At 40.3% G+C, this 18,876-nt stretch overlaps 1 protein-coding gene across 1 annotated transcript in view; it reads left to right on the plus strand.

Moving 5' to 3' along the window:
• Positions 1 to 18,876, plus strand: part of baiap3 (BAI1 associated protein 3) — a 54,792-nt gene that overhangs the window by 4,232 nt on the left and 31,684 nt on the right. The window contains exons 2-3 of the mRNA XM_056241746.1: positions 5,541 to 5,702; positions 16,565 to 16,652. Of these exons, the coding sequence (XP_056097721.1) occupies positions 5,554 to 5,702; positions 16,565 to 16,652 (237 nt within the window). The 5' untranslated portion in view covers positions 5,541 to 5,553. The remainder of the gene's footprint in view (positions 1 to 5,540; positions 5,703 to 16,564; positions 16,653 to 18,876) is intronic.

Raw genomic sequence — 18,876 nt, forward strand, 5'->3', positions numbered from 1 at the left:
AGAGAGACCAATGGGTCTTCGAGTCAGATCGATCCCAATTGTGAAACGTCTCTGCGATACTATGCTTGACGTTAACGTTGATCAACACTGCAGATTGGCCTAGTGGAGAATAAGCTGGCATAGATCCCCTGATGGCCCCATACACCTTTATCACAGCCTGGAGGATTATTGGTCTTATCGACTTCTAGATTGTAATGATATGTGCCCCGGTTCCTCCCCTGTGTTACCTGCCCTGTATTAGTGTTTCCTAACCTTTTTTGTCTTAGGACCCCCACCACAGCCCAGCAATAGTAGTAACTAGTAAGTAATTCATTCCCATCCAACCAGAAATATATTCCTTTTGACTTATAGGCCTACATAAGCAATTTAGAAATCTACCTCTGTCTAAAGTCTTTTTATGCGAATAAGCTTCTGCTAAAAGACAATCTGTGGAAAGTATTATAATATTTTTTTCAATGGCCGGCAGTGGTGTTCTGAAATGAGGAGGCAAAGTCCTCACGGTTATCTTTTTATAAATCAACTGTAAATTCATGTCCTAGTTACACTTAATGTTGTCACTTTTTCCTGGTCAAATAAACTACATCAAAAAACAAAAATACAATTCTATTTTGTATTTTTCTTTCACATTAACTAGGCCTGTGTAATCAATGTGCTATTTATTAAAACCAAGTATGAATCTTATCAAGTTATTGATTTTACACATTTTTATATTTATTCCAAAATAATAACTAAAGGCAGTAACAATTTAAACAATATATTTTATTTGTGAACTGATGTTCAGCTGTTCTTTTTAATAGTCTTATAACTTATACTCGGTAAAGTCTGTCACAGACACGAAGATGTACCTTTAATTTTCCCAAATTGATTGCTCAATAAAACCCCCCACAGTCATCTTGTTTTCAGGCCATTTCAAGTTTGATTTTGATGTGACATAAAGCGATGATATCTAAGTGGCCGAGTTGTTTACTTACTTTTTAATTAGTCTTTCCATTAACGCCATCATTTCGTTTATTAAGACCGATTCGCGAACGTGCACGAAAACGAGAGGTGCACAAACCAATCATATCCAATCGTAGTGCGATGGAGGCATTGCCTCCAGACTTTTGCTAACAAATAACCCTGAATTTCTTGGTCCAGGTAACAGGGAGAACGAGTAAACATTACAATACAAAGTGTGTTGAAAATATGACAAAAACTTAGGCTTTTCCACACCCACACAACTAATAAAGATGACACATTTTGGGAAAGAATTGTGGGTCTGGTTTGATTAGATTACTTTATGGCTATAGGCAGGTTATATTATTAAATATATGTGTATATCATTTCATTATTGAAGTGAAAAAAAATTCCACCCTTACAGGTAACCTTTTACCCCACCATTCAGAGCTTCATAATGAGAAGGACACTTGACATTTCTTCAATTTATGAAATACTGGAGACACGGTTATGGGCCGTCTCTCAGTGCTTATCCAGTGCTTATTCATTCATTGTTTGAGAAGAGAGCAGTGATTGCGTCGATGACAATCACAGGGCCTGCCATCATAAATTATTATGAAAACAGTGTTTCTGTTGGAATAGTGGGCAGAGAGCAATAGACTAAATAGGAAATAGTGTCAAAGAGCATGCAGAGTTTCCTGGCACATATGATTTATGTTGAAATAGCTCGAAAGTAATGCAATACAGAACTTGATTTGCTATCTGATGATGCCAGAATCATACAACATGGTCTATTTGGTGACATATGGCTAGTGGAGGCTCACATCTCACATAAAACAGACACAGACTGACCTGGAAAGCCTCATTGTAGTCTGAAAGGTCTTCCTTGGATGGCATATCTTTTCAGAAAGAATTTGCCACAAATAAATGAAGGTTGAGGAATAGGCACTGGTGAGGATTGTGTGTCAGACTGAATGAAAGCATTATACAGCAGCCCTGCCTCATTTTGCTTGACAAAGATCAGAAGGTTAACTCATCTCTATGAATGAGAATGAAAATCCATATGCAAAAGCAGCCGTTCAGCCTTTGTATATGAATGAGAGTGGGAATCTATGTAAAAGAAGATTATGAAATCAATAAAACAATTTGGTAGCAACTGGAGAAATTGAAATCGATAAACCTGAAGCTGAGGAGAGAAGCATATCAGCAATATTGCTTATCTGCTGGTGGCGCTCTTAACTTTTACTTGCGAGTTTAGAAATAGAAGATGATGTTGAATCTTTCCCAGAATCCTCTGGTCACTGTTGCTAGCTTAAATGCCCCGACAAAAGGTGATATAAGCAAAAGAAGAGCGTGATTTGTGCAGCTTTTGTTGAATCCTGTGTACCTGCATTGGCGGTTCCTCTTGCTCAACCGTTACCATAGAGACCCCTCCGTCCCCAGCCGAGAAGCCTTTGACTGCCAGGCTTACCGTCTCTATTGAGCAGTGGTGTCATTCACGTGGCCCAAGAGCCTTTGCGAGGGACAGCGGCTCAGCGGGGATGACCTGGTGAGAAGGAGCCGATGTTCCTGCTCTCGGCTATGGCAACGCTCCCTTGGCAGCTGTTGTCTTGTGTTTGGTAGCATGTCAGTTCTCGCCTTTCATTGGAGCTGATGACTGCGACGGAGTGACATTCAATTCAGGTGGCGGAGTGCGTAATTGAAATGTGTTCACCTGGGAAGCAGCTGCTCGGTGGCCTGGTGCTAATTGCCACCAGTAAGAGCTGAGAATTCAGGTGAATGCACTGCGGTGCCCTTCAATGTGCATTATGCTCGATTCCAGCACAGCGACTGATGGAGTCTGCTTTGTGGAGGGAGTCGAGAAAGGTGCTGAGACTCAGATAGACTGCTTTGCTTTGGCCCATTTTTTGACATTTCTTAATGCACGTCTGGTCAGATTAAAGGAAGGTGAAAAGCAAACGCATCCTCTCCTCATGTCTTGCAGGATTAATCAAGCTGAGAGAAACCAGACATGATCTTAACCCAGACCAAAGGCTGGAATACACTATACCACTATATCACCACAAGTTGACGCTAATTGCCAAAAGTCAGAGCCAATTTGCAGATTTAAGTTAACATATTTCACAGAAAATCATGTTGTGTATGGAAACAGAGTCCAATTTTTTTAGTTGTATACTATAATTCCATCCTGTCAGAGGCTTTCAAACATGTTCAATAATTTAAGCCGGCTTTAGAAGACATTGTTTACATTTGTCAGCCGTCTTCTAGCAGCGAGCTGCATGTTTTATGCATGAGTTTGTTGTGTTCATGTAATGGACGCAGACCAGTTAGAGCTGTGCATGTACACCTCATGCCTCTGGCCTCAAGAGGCCTGCGACTGATGTTAGCGGCTGCCATCTTTAGCGTCCTTGTTAGCGCGCGCGCCTCCCACGCTGGAGACCTCGGTTCGAATCATGCTTGAAGTGGGTCTAGTAGGACCGGTTACATTTGGTGCCGTAACCCGGATGGGAGTGAGGTTTAGGGGGTTGAGGTTTAGGGGGGTTAGGTTTAGGAGGGTGACCAGCAATATACTGTTATCGAACATCTGACTCCACCCACAGTGCTGAGAGTAACGGTTAGATGAATATGTAAATATGCGCTTTCCTCTCAATAACAAAATAAACACGCAACAAAATTGAGAAAACAGAAAAAGTACTTTAATAAAGCATAAGAAAAGCATCTGAGAGTAGCGATGTGGACGTTTGCACAAGCTCTACGGCACTCCAGTAAAGTAACGCCACGCTTATTTATATATCACTTTATACAATAGATCTTAGAATCAAGCAGCTTTACCATATTAAACATGAAAAACAGTGTCAGTGTCTCGTTTCATCAGAAGTACAACTTCATTTTCAACTGTAAAGCAGCTCTCCAGTGTTCATCACAGACGTCTGACCTTCACCGACTGCACAGACCAAATGAACCAGAAAAGATTTCCATGTGAAAGAAGGCGGAGCCTCAGTGCACACCTACCAATTAGGTATCGCCATGGACCAATGGTAGTACGAAGGTGTTTAGAAAAGTTCGCTTTGGCAAGTTGTTTCGAACTCCCAAAAGAACTTCGTCTCGCCCTGTTTTTGTCCGAAATGACGTCACATCAGTTCGTTCTTCGATTTCGCTTGAAATATATCAGGGCCTTACCGGACGTATAGACTAGTAAGAGCTGTACGTGTGTAAACCTCACTCCCCTGGCCTCAAGAGGCGTGCTAGCGACTGACACTAGCGGCTGCAGTCTTTAGCATCCTTTAGCGCCCAGCTAAGTTCAGCAACCAGCTAAGACGGGGTGTCCGATCCTGCTACTGGAGGGCCACTATCCTGCAAAGTTTAGCTCCAGCCCCAATTAAACGCATCTGAACCAGCTAATCAAGGTCTTCAGTAATCTGTAGGAAGTTGGTCCACCAGAAGCAGGATTGAAAATCCTTAGGCTAAGATGTTTTTTTTTTTCCCAGCTGGGTTCGATTCAAAACAACCCTGCAAATGGCCTGAACTAGCTAAACTTGTAACCAGCATAAATTACCAGTTTGTTGCATCTTCTTCACAAGTACAAGGCATTTTGAGGCACCTTCATGCTATTTTGGCTGATCGTATCCAAGACTTGGTCAAGCTGGAATGCAACAACCAGCATGTATGTTGCAAAATAAACTGGTCCAAACTAGTCTACGGTGATTTAAAAAGCTAAATCTTCAGAAAAATATACCTACTCCAAAAGCATGCCGATGTAGTATTATGAATGCACCAGGGACACGCTAGATCTCCAAGTAAACATAGAGTCATTGCATAGAAAACAACTGATATGACAGTGGGCTTCAGAACTCCTCCTCGTAACATTTAGAGATTTGACAAAGGCAAACTGTCATGAGCTGAAAGAATTATTTGTACATCTGCATGTGACATCTCAATCAAAATTATTCTCCTTCACTCATTCTGCCAGTCTCTTACGCTAACCCCCGCCCCCCCTTGATTCTATCTCTGAATAGAGCCGTTGCTTTTCCCAAAGATGTGACTGAATGTGGCTCACTAGTGAATCATATACCCAGTGAGTCTCTACCCAGAAGTAGCTGTTCTCACCTCTCAATACTCCTCAGGTTAAGGGCCTAGAGTTTAAGCCTGTGGTTCCAGTCATAACCGTATTAAGAGCCTCTGCCGAACTCTCACAATCTCCATCTGCACCACATCTGAGCTGACGGGTGAAAAATTTGCCGCCGTCTTGACATTGAGAGTAATTGCAGGCTTCGCTTCTCACACAGATGACCGCTTTCTGTGGCCGAAGACAAATGTGCCTGACACGTACGTCAATTAACACTGGACAGCAGCCGCATGTGCCCTATGCAAAGCGTGTTTATAACTGGATTACGAGAAGGAGGGATGATGCCTGTAATTACTCATCGTGCCTGTTGCGAGCACAGCCAATGGTCGGCCTGAGAGGTGGACGCTGGGTTAATTGTTTTCGCCCGCTCCCGCCTTTATGAAAAGCGCTCTCTGATAATGGCCACACGTCCCCTCATTCTGTCACCTTTCCTCCTCTCCTACGGCGTAGCTGATGCAGTGTGTGATATTTTTTGCAGACAGTGAACGAGCATGTCGACGCTGCTGGATCTGAAGAGCAGTGTGCTCAGGCAGGTGCAGAGGAGCCAGTCCCTGAGGACCAGGAGGGAGCCACCGGCCAGCACCAGCGCTGGAGGGAGTCCCCCGACGCTCGCACGCCGCTCTGGCACCGTCGTACACAGGTGAGTCTGTACCATGAGAGCACATTCTTAACCCTCTGATGGTCTTCAAAAAAAAGTCACACTCGTGGTCTTCGGGGTCTATTGGACCCCAGACAACAACATTTAATTTTTTAACCGAACAATATATTTTTTTTTTAACAAATATAATTTTACTCTGTTTATTAATGTTTTTACTCAACATTTGTGCAGTTTTTGGAGAATTTATGATTTTTATTTTTATTTCTATAAATAAATAAATAAATATTTAATTAAATAGGATTTTTACAAAAAAACAGCATTTTATGTTAAATAAACTTTATAAAAGACCCAGATTTCTAACTTTCATTCCTGGGGATACCATGGATAATTTTACAAGGTTTAATGTAAGATTTTTGCCCATTTTTTGGAAAATACAGGTTAAAATTTGTAATAAATCACTTTAACCACTAGATGGCTATAGAGCTCCATTATATGCTTTTTGCTATTTGAATTACTGAAAGATTTAGTTTCTAAAGTTGGATTCAGTTGGATTCATATCTAAATATTATAAAATCACAATTATAACAAAAATAAAATAATTTTTGTCAAAATTTAGCATTTTTTGTACTGAAAAAACACTATGCATGGTAAACCGCATGACTTCTGCAGACAGGGTTGGAGCAGGTTTGGCACTTCACTGTTGTGTTTGTTGTTGTGTGTGTGTGTGTACATTTTATTTTTATTTTTATGTGTACAGTGTCACCAATTTATTTTTGTGGTGGTTCTTCATTTTGTATGATTTTATTTGACAAATTATAAGACTTTTTATAGCCTTACAAATGTATTCCTGTGTGTGTGTGTTTGTGTGTCTGTGTGTGTGTGTGTGTGTGTGTGTATGTGTGTGTGCGCACATTTTCAATGCGTCTAAGTGTTACCAATTAATTTTTTTGGTGGTTCTGCATTTTAGATTATTTTATTTTACAAATGATAAGAGAACAGTTTTTATAGTCTGTATGTATTCCTGTATAAATGTATTCCTCTTTATGTGTGTGTTTGTGTGTGTGTGTGCGCCTGTGGTGAGCATGATAATTTTGGATTGTGGATGTTTTTTGCATTATTGGAAGTGTGCCACTTTATTTCTGTCATTTCTGTCTATGTGTTCTGCGTTGTTTCTGATTTTGATGATGTTATTTTGTCTATTTTGATTGCGGGGTCCAATAGACCCCGAAGACCACGAGTGTGACTATTTTTGTCACGCCAACATAAAAACAGATATCAAAAAATTTTTTTTTTTTTTTTGTAGATCTAGAAAGTGTTGAGAGCCGTAGAAAGTTTCAAACCATTTGGACAAAGAGAACATTTTTTTTAATTTGAGCAAAAGTCATTTGGGGTCCAATAGACCCCGAAGACCATCAAAACCCGTTAAAAAACGAAAAGGCTTTTAAAACCTGACACTGCTTAACAAACTTCTTTATTATAATTTACTTTAGAATGTTTAAAAGTGAAGTGGAACACAGCCAATGATTGAAAAACACTGCTTTAAAGCACCAGTATAAATATATAGCCTTTATTATTATTATATATTTTCTAAAGAAGAGAATAGTTCAAAGAACCATGAAATCAATTCAATTTGTTTTTGTATGTATTGCACTCTTAATAATGCTGGTTTGTTTTATCCAAATTTTGGGTCAAATATGGACAAACCCAAACGGTGGGTTAAAATTGTAATTTAAAAATGTAACCCAATGGCTGAGTTTGTCCATATTTGACCCAAAGTTCGACCCAATTTTTTAGAGTCTGTGCTTTTTACAATACATAGTTCCAGCTTCATAAAGAATTATGTATATATATATATAACTTACTCACAAAAAACTTACCCCAGACTTTTGAACAGTAGTGTGCACATAATTTACTATCTGCCTTTAACTAGAAGCAGCAGCAGATCATGGTTTGTTGATTAATTTCCTTTCCCAACCACCAATTAGTTACTGAGGAAGTGGCTGTAGTTTATTCATTTTGAAAATGTCGTTGTGGTTTTCATCCATGATTAGCCTGTCAAGTGTGGATTTACCAGGTTTGTGAATTAAAGGCGAGTTGAAAAGGATGAGCACTTCAATATGTCCTATCCCAACCGGTCTCAAAAAATACAGGAGAGAAATTGCACCCATAAAGTTCGATTTCATGGTCATTGGTCGCTTTAACAACATTATTTTTTAGAGTGATACAGCAGAGATTAATACAACACAAAAACAAACGGAGGCTATCGCTTCAATGTTCTGAATGTTTAGAGTTTTGTATTGATCTATTAACTTCCCCCAGATCTTAACAGATGGTGGGATGTCTGATGTCCATGAAGAGGCCAGTGACTCAATTAGCTCTTGAACGCCTACTACATTTATAGTATATTCATGCTTTTATAATGACTCAATCTCGACACCTTGCTCTATCACATTTCAATTTTATCGGTGTTAACAATTCAGTACAAGAAGGCCTTTGTGCGGATCATGCAACAATTACCTTTCTGTCTCAAAGCGGTATCACAAGGCCTTTTCTTTTTCATTCAGGCCAGGGTTTTTTAACCCAATTTCCAAGCAGCAAAGATAAAAGTGGTTTGGTCTCTGTGGTTAGAAGAGAACGATAAAGTCAGTTTGATCTTTACGAAAAGGCAAAGAAACCAGAGGCTATAAATGTGATACGACTAAAATGTTCTCCACCATTGCTACAAGAACAGAACATGTTTTTCTACCCTATCTGGACATGTTTACTGCTCTAAACACCCGTAAAGACATCACTTTGAGCATGCATGTGACTTTTTGGGTCTTGGGTCACATGACCATTCACTACTATATGATCAAAGTCATGTCCAAAGACATGTATGTGGTGAATGGGTTCACTAGGTAAACAAAGTCGATTGTTTTTCATCCGTCCTCTCGGTCTGTCTTGTTTTTATTTCCTTTTCGACTGATTTCAAAGCCAAACGTAATGATGGGCATATATGAACCTCGAGGTTTCTATAGCAACCAAACATGTCTATTTATCACAGCTGCTCCTAAAATATGAGCTGCTTTATTTTTAATGACTTCTGTCTAGGAGGGGAAAAAACACCTGTTACGTGCAGAACTGAACTAAATTATTGTTTTGCACTTCATTTGATGTACCCTTCTTCGCTGATGTTATTTATACCATATATGCAAGGGTGATTTCTGTCATTGCTGGCCAGATGTAACTAGCAGTAATCAATAAACAGTCCATCCATTGTTAACTAGCAGCTGGACTAGACAGGATTCAGTTAGCATCCTATGAGACTGCATAGTCTGTAGTGATTTGCCTCTGGCTGTATGACTGCCATCATTAGGCTTTCAGGAAGCTGTTTGTCTCCTTCATTAGCGCCAAAGAGAAGTAATACCTGTAACCCAGATACACACTCATTAATATTATGCAAATGATCCAAAGCGGTGGAGAGCGTCCCTTCTTTATTCACATCACTGGTGACCCTGATTACAGCCGGTTTAAGATCTACAGATCTGTGGAAACATTTGAAAAGCGATTACGAGGAATGAGATCCAAATGTCAGGCACAGATTCTTGAGAGATCTTTTATATTGCTATATTATTACTTATTTAAAAAGTGACACCTCTTTTATACGGTTTCAGAGATGTTTTGTTACCTTTTGTCATTATGGTCACACTTTAGATTATGGTCCAATTCTCAATATTAACTAACCAGTAACTATGACTTTTGCCTCAATAAACTCCTAATTACTGCTTATTAATAGTTAGTAAGGTAGTTAAGTTTGGGTATTGGGTAGGATTAAGAGATTTAAAATATGGTCATGCAGAATAAAGCATTAATATGTGCTTTATAAGTACTAATAACAGCCAATATCCTAGTAATATGCATGCTAATATTAGTAAATTAATCTACACAGATTATAAAATCAAATCAGTCATTTTAAAACTTTCTACGAGACGCAATTTCACAAACAGCGTGAGTGTAATAAGTTAATAGTGAGAATTGGACCATAAACTGTGTTTAAAAAGTGTTACCATCATTATTTATAGATTTTTTAAAAATAATTTAATGCAATTATGTTATATTTTGATTGTAAAGGACATGGTATGTCATCACCATCATACAAATTGTAAAATAAATAAATAAATATTTCGGCATAATTTTTAGATAATGCTGGTATTAGCAACACCAGAAAAACAAAATGGCTGCTTAATACAATACAAATGGGGTTGAATAAAATGTGGTTATATTGGTTATATCAGACAGTTTGTAATAGCTTTTTTGTCTTGGTAGTATCTAATCATGCACACTAATGTGAGCTGATCATAACAGCGAATTTTATTTTGCATTGTCAAGCTGACCGCAGACTGCAGCTCACACTAAAACACAGAGAGGGCAATTTGTCATCACTTTAAAAGGAGGAAGAGGTGGGGGGTTTCTCCACACCAACCTTTTGATGCATATTTTTCTGTGTTACATGTGCTTCTATATAAGTATGTCCTTCGTGTTTGCTCAAATAAATTGAGAAATTACAGTCTGGAACGTGACAAACTACAAAAACTAAACAACAATGTTAAATTATAGATTAAATATTGTTCATTCTTAATCATCCATATGAATGAGAATTTGCGTTGTTTACCTGATATACAGTAATCACTTGGTTGTGAGAAACACAACAGCAGGAGCCTCAATGTGTAACTTTCATATAGTTGTGACAGACATCTAAATGACCTGGTTAAGAAAAAGATCTTGTATTATGATGCGCCCTCAGTACACTGTGGAAAATATGAGGAATACGGCTGATTGGCGGCAGCATTAGAAATTAGTGTAATCACATGCAGTATGACCTGAAGGGCCCGGATGGAATCAGAGGTAATGAGCTCCATCCAGAATTTTATTTCCTGTTGTGTGGGTGAGCATTACTTTTATTTTCTGCATGAACTCTGCAAAATGATTTGTCTCTAAATGTCTCCCTAACCAAAGAATGATTATTGCATACTTAACATTTAATTTGGCTGGGCATTCATCTGATTCACAAGTGCCAAGCTGTATTTTTTGTCCCATATGTCAGTCAACGGGAAGCTTCTACATTCATATGTGATATGTCAGTAAATAATTTACTTTTTTCTTTTTTCTTTTTGCTCTCCGATACAACCATTGAAGTCTGAATAATGAAAATAAACAATATCGCTAAAATAATAAAAAGCTTCATGGAAAACTCTGTTTCCTAGCAACATGAATGTGGACGGCCAAATAAGCTGTGTGCCTATTTGTGTGTGTGTGTGTGTCACTTGCATTCGTATAAATCACAGAAGTTGTAATAATCCATGACTCCCATGCAATCACTTTTCAAGTAATAACAACATAGGAAGGTTTAAAAGCTTTGATTGGAGTTGTAAAACCAGGCACAGACACAAAAGTGTTCATGACTTTTAAGCTGCAAGTTTATTGGTTATTGACCTTATATTATAGCTCAGAGGTCGCTGAGATGTTCTCAGATGTTTCTCTTAAAAATTCCTCAGGAAAAAATAAAAATAGTAACAAATTAGGTTGTTGACATACAGTAAGAGTGTATGTAACCCCTCCGGCTCTACTCGCACCGCTCCGAGTGGAATTCAAGCCGGGGTTTCCGGCAAGGGAGGCGGGTGCTCTAACAAGTATGCTAAAGACCGCAGCCGCTAGCGTCAGTCGCTAGTGCGCCACTTGAGGCCAGGGGAGTGAGGTTTACTCGCACAGCTCTACTAACTGGCCTCTATTTCCGGCATGGGAGGCAAGTGCGCTAACAAACCCGGGACTCACCAAGCCAAAGTCAAAGAACTAGTGACAACGAAAGCCAACTGTGCTGTCACCTCTCGTAGGCTGCGTCTCGGCCAAAAAGCTGGGCTATTGTATGATGGTTACTGGTTACTGTATGATGATTGAAATCGCTTTTCTAATAGTACTTTAATGCATGGATTGCTTTTGACAGCGCTGCATGAGCTCGCGGCACCATCAGTGGGATACCCGTAGCATGTTAGCCAGGGTTCAAAGCGTCAAATGCGTGTAAAAATTGGCGTTGAAACGGTGTTACTCACCAGTTGCCCCAGGACGTTTGTATGAATTTTGACAATGCAGAATGTGATATAGCTTAGTGCAATCATCAAACCGCTGTTGTAAAAACGCGCTGATGCCACGTGACTGACATTTGCCATGAAATTACAGCAAGAGCAATTTGAGAGCAGCCGGCTGGATCATTCTGCGCAGCCTCTCCAGAGCGTCTGTGCGAGATCTGATGACGACACAGCTGTTTCACGATTGGCCGGATTCACCAATAACAACAACACTTGTTTCGTGTTTATTCTGACACCTTCTCAGCTGATGCTCACAAATTTGTTCTTATAACAGTAAAAACTCTTTTCATATAACCTTAATGTTATATTGCGTCATGTTTTTCAAAATAAGATTGCAGTATATAAAAAGTATATATACCCACTTTTTATGTTATATAAATTGTATAGGCTTATGTTAAACTTTATTCTTGTACATATGGCGCTATATTAAGCAGTACATAAAATTTTGAATGAAAAGTGTTGCTCTATGAAAACATCTGAAATCTCTGTGTATTTGACAAATATTGCATCTAATCACTTCGTCTGTGATAAGCATGCAAACACCTCACAGGTGTCACCATGGGAACGTCCAAATTCATATCTCAGCTTTTAAGAGCTCTCCGACAGCAAGCGGCAAATCTCAGAGATCGGTTACATCCAGCCGGATTCGAAACACACTTATTGTTGTTCTGATGTCAGCACAAGAACAGGGAAAAATATAAGCTTCTTTCACATTTTTGAGAGCCTCCTAAAGAATGAGCGCTGGTAATTACTATAATATAGTGAAATATTAACAATTAGTAAAAATAAAAAATATTTAGTCAGTCTAGAAGGATCACTTTAAATGTCCATCAGCGGAGAAAGATGTGTTAGAACTATATGGCATAGTTACAACCTCTACCAACAGGGTCTCATACCACATTCAGACACTTCCAACAATGCAACGTCTTTATGTGGCATCCTTTTTAAAAACATAATTCAGTATCTAACAAATAATAATAAATACAAAATGTATAAATATTCAATTGCCTCTTGCACTTTCATGCAACGCTGCAAACCTGCAGCTTTAAAGTTTATTCTTTTAAAGGGATAGTTCACTTTGAAATAAATTTTTGGTATGTTTTAGCTTACCTCAAGGGCATCCAAGATGTAGGTGTCTTTGTTTCCGCAGTAGTTTCAATTTTGATATTTTTAGGTCAAACCGTTCTTGTCTGTCAGTCATATAATGCAGGTCTATGGTCACCACCTCAAAGATCATGCACAGAGAAGTCCAAATTAAACATGATTTAATGACTCGTAAATGTAAGTACACATTGATGGCCTAAGACACGAAACGAGCGGTTTGTGTGAGAAAACGAACAGTATTTATATCGTTTTTACCTCTTGTACCGCACAGACCGAAGCGCCCGCGCCCTCAGATCACTTGGACGTGGCTGTGTTTACAAGAGGTAAAAACGATATAAATACTGTTCGTTTTCTCACACAAACCGCTCGTTTCGTGTCTTAGACCATCAATGTGTACTTACATTTACGAGTCATTAAATCATGTTTAATTTGGACTTTTCTGTCCATGCTCTTTGAGGTGGTGACCATAGACCTACATTATATGACTGACAGACAAGAACGGTTTGACCTAAAAATATCAAAATTGAAACTACTCCGGAAACAAAGACACCTACATCTGGGATGCCCTTGAGGTAAGCTAAAACATATCAAAAATTAATTTCAAAGTGAACTATCCCTTTAAGTCAGCTAAGAGGTCACGTCGTGATATATCAATTTTTCTGTTGGTCACATCTTCACGCGACACGAATTTGCAGGTCAGAGCTCTCCAATCCCGAACGCAAACTTGATCGAAGCAAAATTCACATGAGCTTGCATTAGTGGTTTCGAGCATCTGCATGCTTATGAATGGGAGTGATTAAAACAAAAAATATAATGCGACTGGCCATTTGGGTCAATGCTAACCAGCCAAACCTTGACACCTTGTGGTTTGCTGACATGTTTTTGGAAAATAGTTTTTGGGTTTTGGAGAAAGGGTGCATTCTTGAAATTAAGAAAATTATGGAAGTTAACAAAATGACTACAATCGATCTCATGCAGCACCTTTGCACTTTTTTTTTTAACTCACTGCCGCCTATAAGGAATCTCTAAATCTCATTTGCGATTTTTTATTTCTCACGAGTAAGAACAAAACGGTCTAGACAGCCCTAGATTTATCAGACAATGATTTAATGTGCGGCCTCATTTAGTGCATATTTATATGGATGTATGCAGACTCAAGGTGTCATCCCTAATTCATCTCCTGAGGGAATCCCAGGACCCCATATCTAGGGGTGCAGGTATCTAATGCTCACCTGCTGTGATGCTGTTGATAAAAAAATGGTCTGGAGTGCTGTGGGCTGGATAAATAATGAGAGACGGGAGGGCTGGAGCTCACCGAGGGGGTCTGTTCTGCCTGACAGCTGTATGGCCATACTAATGTGTTCCCCGCTCATTCCTCCACACTCTACTGAAGTCAGGCAGGGCAGAGCAGGAGAGATGGACGATATTCCCTAGGTACTGCGCTCTGCCAACCAATCCCGCATTGAACGGCTATCATCACCATGACGACCGGGGCTGGAAAATTAGCAAGTGGCAGGGGTCCAAGAGTTCACCCCGCTTTGTGGGAGTTGCACCACCACCCCTCCCCCCTCCCCGGATCGCCTCCTGATAATATAAATGAAGTTGGACAGGGTGTAAGAGTCTTGATCAGAAGCGGCAAGACACGATTGTATACTTGTTGCATTGACGATGTTTAAGCAGTGCATGCGGCAGTGACTCTAATGAGGGCGGAAAATGTCCATCATCTTCTTATCTCCATGGAGGCCATTTCTCAGGGACGCGTTTCAAGCTGTTGATTTTCTGGCTTGTCAGAGGGATGGGGAGGCCTGTCACCTCAATCCCCAGTGAGCGCAGGCGTTCTGTAGATAAACTCGATCAACAAGGTCCACAACAAGTTCTGAAATCCGCTGTCAGTGTTTCCCAGCATGTTTGTTTCTTTCGCTTGGCTGAGACACATCTGGTTTCTGATCCCCTTCTTTTAGATGTGTAAAGTAACGGATTACCTGCCTCGCTGAAAAGACCGGCATTCATTTCAATTATGCACCGGGGTGGTTATAGTGCTGGTTTGGTACTAGTTGACATGTGGAGCATCAAACCAATGTTCACCAGAGAAATGTATCTGAAGAAGCTGTTTGATCTAGGGTAAGTCGCCTGGTGAGGACAAACCAGCAAAGGTATAGCAATTAGGGGTGGGCAGAAATTCATTATTTGTGCAAGTGTCTTTTGCAACCTGATCTCATGAGGAAACAATTCGTGGCAATTTCGTATGAATTCGTATATGTGAGCCGCACGAAAACTTACCATATTTATTGAATAAAAACATAAGAATATCATATAAATTCATACAAATTGGTCACAAATTTGCCATTGACGTAACTAGATATGAGTGCGTTGATCTATTGCAATGATAAAATAATCTTTTTAGAACAGGATGTGGGCGGAGCTTAAACAGGAAGTTCGTTTGCATTAACGAAAGGCCTTTTTTTCTATGTAATTGTATTTCATAGTTTCACTATTGCAAATATTCCCTGTGGATTTCATACAATTATTGATTCCGTCTTTTATTACAACCTGTATGTAAAATCAAGTTAAAATCAAGTGAGAAATAGAAGCATGTTATCTTGCAAGTTTTTTTAAAAAAAATAGGCTACTTAGACAGTTTAAACAGTAGAAAATAGGTATGATACAGTTTCATAGTTTAATGTTGCTCTTGAATTTTTTTTATTTCTGGGACGCCCAATAAATTGAGATACAATGTGACCACCAGAACTTGAAATCGCTTGCAATCACAATTATTATGTGGTTGAATTATTGTTCATTATTGTTATTACACTCGAAAAATTTGAATATCGTGCAAAGGTTCATTTATTTCAGTTATTCAACTTAAAAGGTGAAACTAATATAGTATATAGACTCAATGCATGCAAATTGAGATATTTCTAGAATTGATTTGTTCTAATTTTGATGATTATGGCTTACAGCTATGAAAACCTTTTCACAATATTCTAATTTTGAATTTGGGGTTTTCATAAACTGTAAGCCATAATCATCAAAATTATAGGCTAGAAATATCTTACTTTGCATGTAATGAATCTATATAGTTTCACCTTTTAAGTTGAATTACTGAAATAAATGAACTTTTCCACGATATTCAAATTTTTCGAGTTTCACCTAGTCATTATTTGTGGTATATTTAGGATATAGCAACTGCTAAGTATTATTGTTCACATTAGTGTTCGCAACAGAGAAGTTTAACTTCTCCTGAAACCATCATTGTCTGAAAGTAAAAGCTTCATGCTAATTTCTCCTCATCCTGTCTTATGTCAGCATCGCTCTTAGTTTCAGCCTAAACTTGACAATTTGACAGTTTTTTACCACTTCTCCATTTATCTATGTTCAAGTAATTGCATGTCAACCCAAAACAAGCATTTGCTGGATGCCTGTCAAAGATTTCTCTGTGTTGCTCATCTTATCTTATTAGTGTGAACGAGCAGCACTCCAGAGGTCCAGGTGACATTTCAGCATATATGTGATACTGATTACAGTGTATATGTGATACTGATTACAGTGAAGCAGAACCAGGAAAAAACATCCCATTCTCGGCTGGAAGGGAAACTCTTTTTTGAAGCCACATTGTGTAATTAAATGTAAACAAAGGTGAAATGTTTCGCAACTGAACTGATCCGTCTCTATTTCCAGGGTTGCCAGGGGAAACGGAGATTTCTTTGACCGAATGAATAAAATCCTCCAGAAACAGGATAGTCTGCTGTCTGCCGGCCAAACGGAGGTAACCACATTCTTCAAAATATTACATCCCTGCTTTCTCCTGGGTGTATCACCACATTCCCCTGTGTGTTCAATCTGAAGAATCAGGTCATATTAAAGTAGTTCTCTCTCCTGAACATTGCTGTGGGATTCAGCGATCACAGAAACTCACCCTCACTATTCCCCTCATATAGCTACAGACAGCATTAGAGTTAATGTGCTTCAATTAGATGTTTACCGAAGAGCATTACTCTCCCACTGTTCTAGCAGTATATGTTGAAAAGGACAGCAATCAATGCTGGCTGAGACTTTGCCTCCAAGTTGTTCTCGGTGATAAAAATGTCATTACCACTTTCAATGGCTACTGTTTACTCACTATTGAAGCATCCTACAGAAACATGTAGTCCTGACATTCTAATCACGCAATTAATGAATGAAAATATGCTTTTTCACATCTTCATTGAACACAGTGATCCAACATTCACCATCTTTGTGGGGGTAATGATAAAACAAGTTTGATTTATATATACTCCTGTAGCCCTCAGATGCATGAATGAGTGAATCACAAAGTTCCCCCTTCGAGGGAACTCGCGATGCGTCATCGACGCTTTGGGAACGCCCCCAGCGTGAATGCATCTGAGCATCAATGTCAACTAGTCCAATGGAAAGAATGAGCGTCACGGGCGGGTGACGTCATGACCAGGAAGGATAAAAGCACATCCGGTGAAAGCCGGCATTAGCTTCTGTGTCTCAGCAAGCGATCTGTGTTACTCTGTCTCTGTCTATTTATTGTTGTCTGTTGCATTTATATTGGAAGAGTTATGGCGAAACAAATGTACAAGCAGTGTGCTTCTCCCTGCCCGCGTTATTTAACGGGTGGGGACACACACAAGCTTTGTGTTATTTGTTTGGGAATGGAGCAGGGGGCTGAGTGCCAGCATTGCGAGATGCTTCCGCTTCGCATGCTTCTCGCCTGTCACTCTTTGACGAGAGTGGTCAGGTTCGCGATCCTCAGGGTGCAGGACCCGCTGCTGCCGAGGCAGCACAGAGAATGCATTCCTGGGGATCGCAAAAGGATCTTTCGGAGGGGTTGGAGACGGGTCCGAGGGCCTTTTCTCCTTCCTTACCCGGAGGATCCAGTGCTCTCCCCCCGGTGTCGGAAGCCCGCTCTGCGGTTTCTTCCGCCCGGGGAGAGAGCCCTCCATTACTTCATTGCTCTTCCTCTGAGGAGGTTGATGTGATGAGTATGGACAGTTTAAGCACATACACTGGGGAAAGAGATTCGCCACCTGTTTCCCCAGCATATGAGGAGCTGGTGGATGTGATGTCTAGGGCTGTAGAAAAATTAAATATTGAATGGCCAGCTGAGAAAAGGGGTGCTCGTCCCAAAAGCAAATTAGATGAGCGTTTCCTTTCTTCAGCTACATCACCTCCACCACGGGGCCTTCCCTTTTTTCCTGATCTACATAACGAGTTATCTAAATCATGGGATAAACCGTACTCGTCACGTCTTTTCAGCCCTCAAGTTCATTTATATTCAGGTATAAGAGGGCTGAAAGAGTACGGTTATGAGGCGATGCCCCAGGCTGAACAGACGCTTGCGAGCTATCTGTCACCTGGTCCAGCATCGTCTCTGAAGGCCTCAGCTTTGCCCACTAGACCGCTTAAAGCAACTTTGGTGTTAGTGGGCAAAGCTTATACGGCAGCAGGTCAAGCTGGAGCATGTCTGCACACTATGGCAGTGCTTCAGGCTTACCAAGCTGACCTGCTGGGGGATCTGGATAGGTGTGAGGGAGTGGGTCCTGACGAGGTTCGAGAACTTCGTCGGGCCACCGATCTGTCTCTCAGGGCTACTAAGGAGACCGCCAGAGCAATTGGAGCGGTCTATGGCAGCCCTTGTAGCTACTGAGAGGCATCTTTGGTTAAATTTGGCCGAAATAAAAGAAAAAGATCAGGCTTTTTTATTAGATGCTCCGCTTGAGCCTTCTGGTCTCTTCGGCGACGCAGTCAATGCGGTCGTCGAGAGATTTCAAGAGTCAAAGAAGCAAGCGGAGGCGTTTAAAAAGTTTCTCCCTCGCCGTGTCCAGCCCCCTGGGGCTGCTGGGCGTGAGCAGCCCCAGCCGTCGAGCTCCTGATATCGTGCGCAACAAAAAGAGAGTGTTTCGTCTCGTGCACCTCCACATAAACACTGGAAACAGACGCAACAAGCCGGGACCTCACGGGACCGTTCTGCCAACCCCGTCACC

This window comes from Rhinichthys klamathensis, unplaced genomic scaffold (assembly GCF_029890125.1).
Source record: "Rhinichthys klamathensis goyatoka isolate OS25496 unplaced genomic scaffold, OSU_Roscu_1.1 h1tg000670l_1, whole genome shotgun sequence".
Taxonomy (NCBI): Eukaryota; Metazoa; Chordata; class Actinopteri; order Cypriniformes; family Leuciscidae; genus Rhinichthys; species Rhinichthys klamathensis.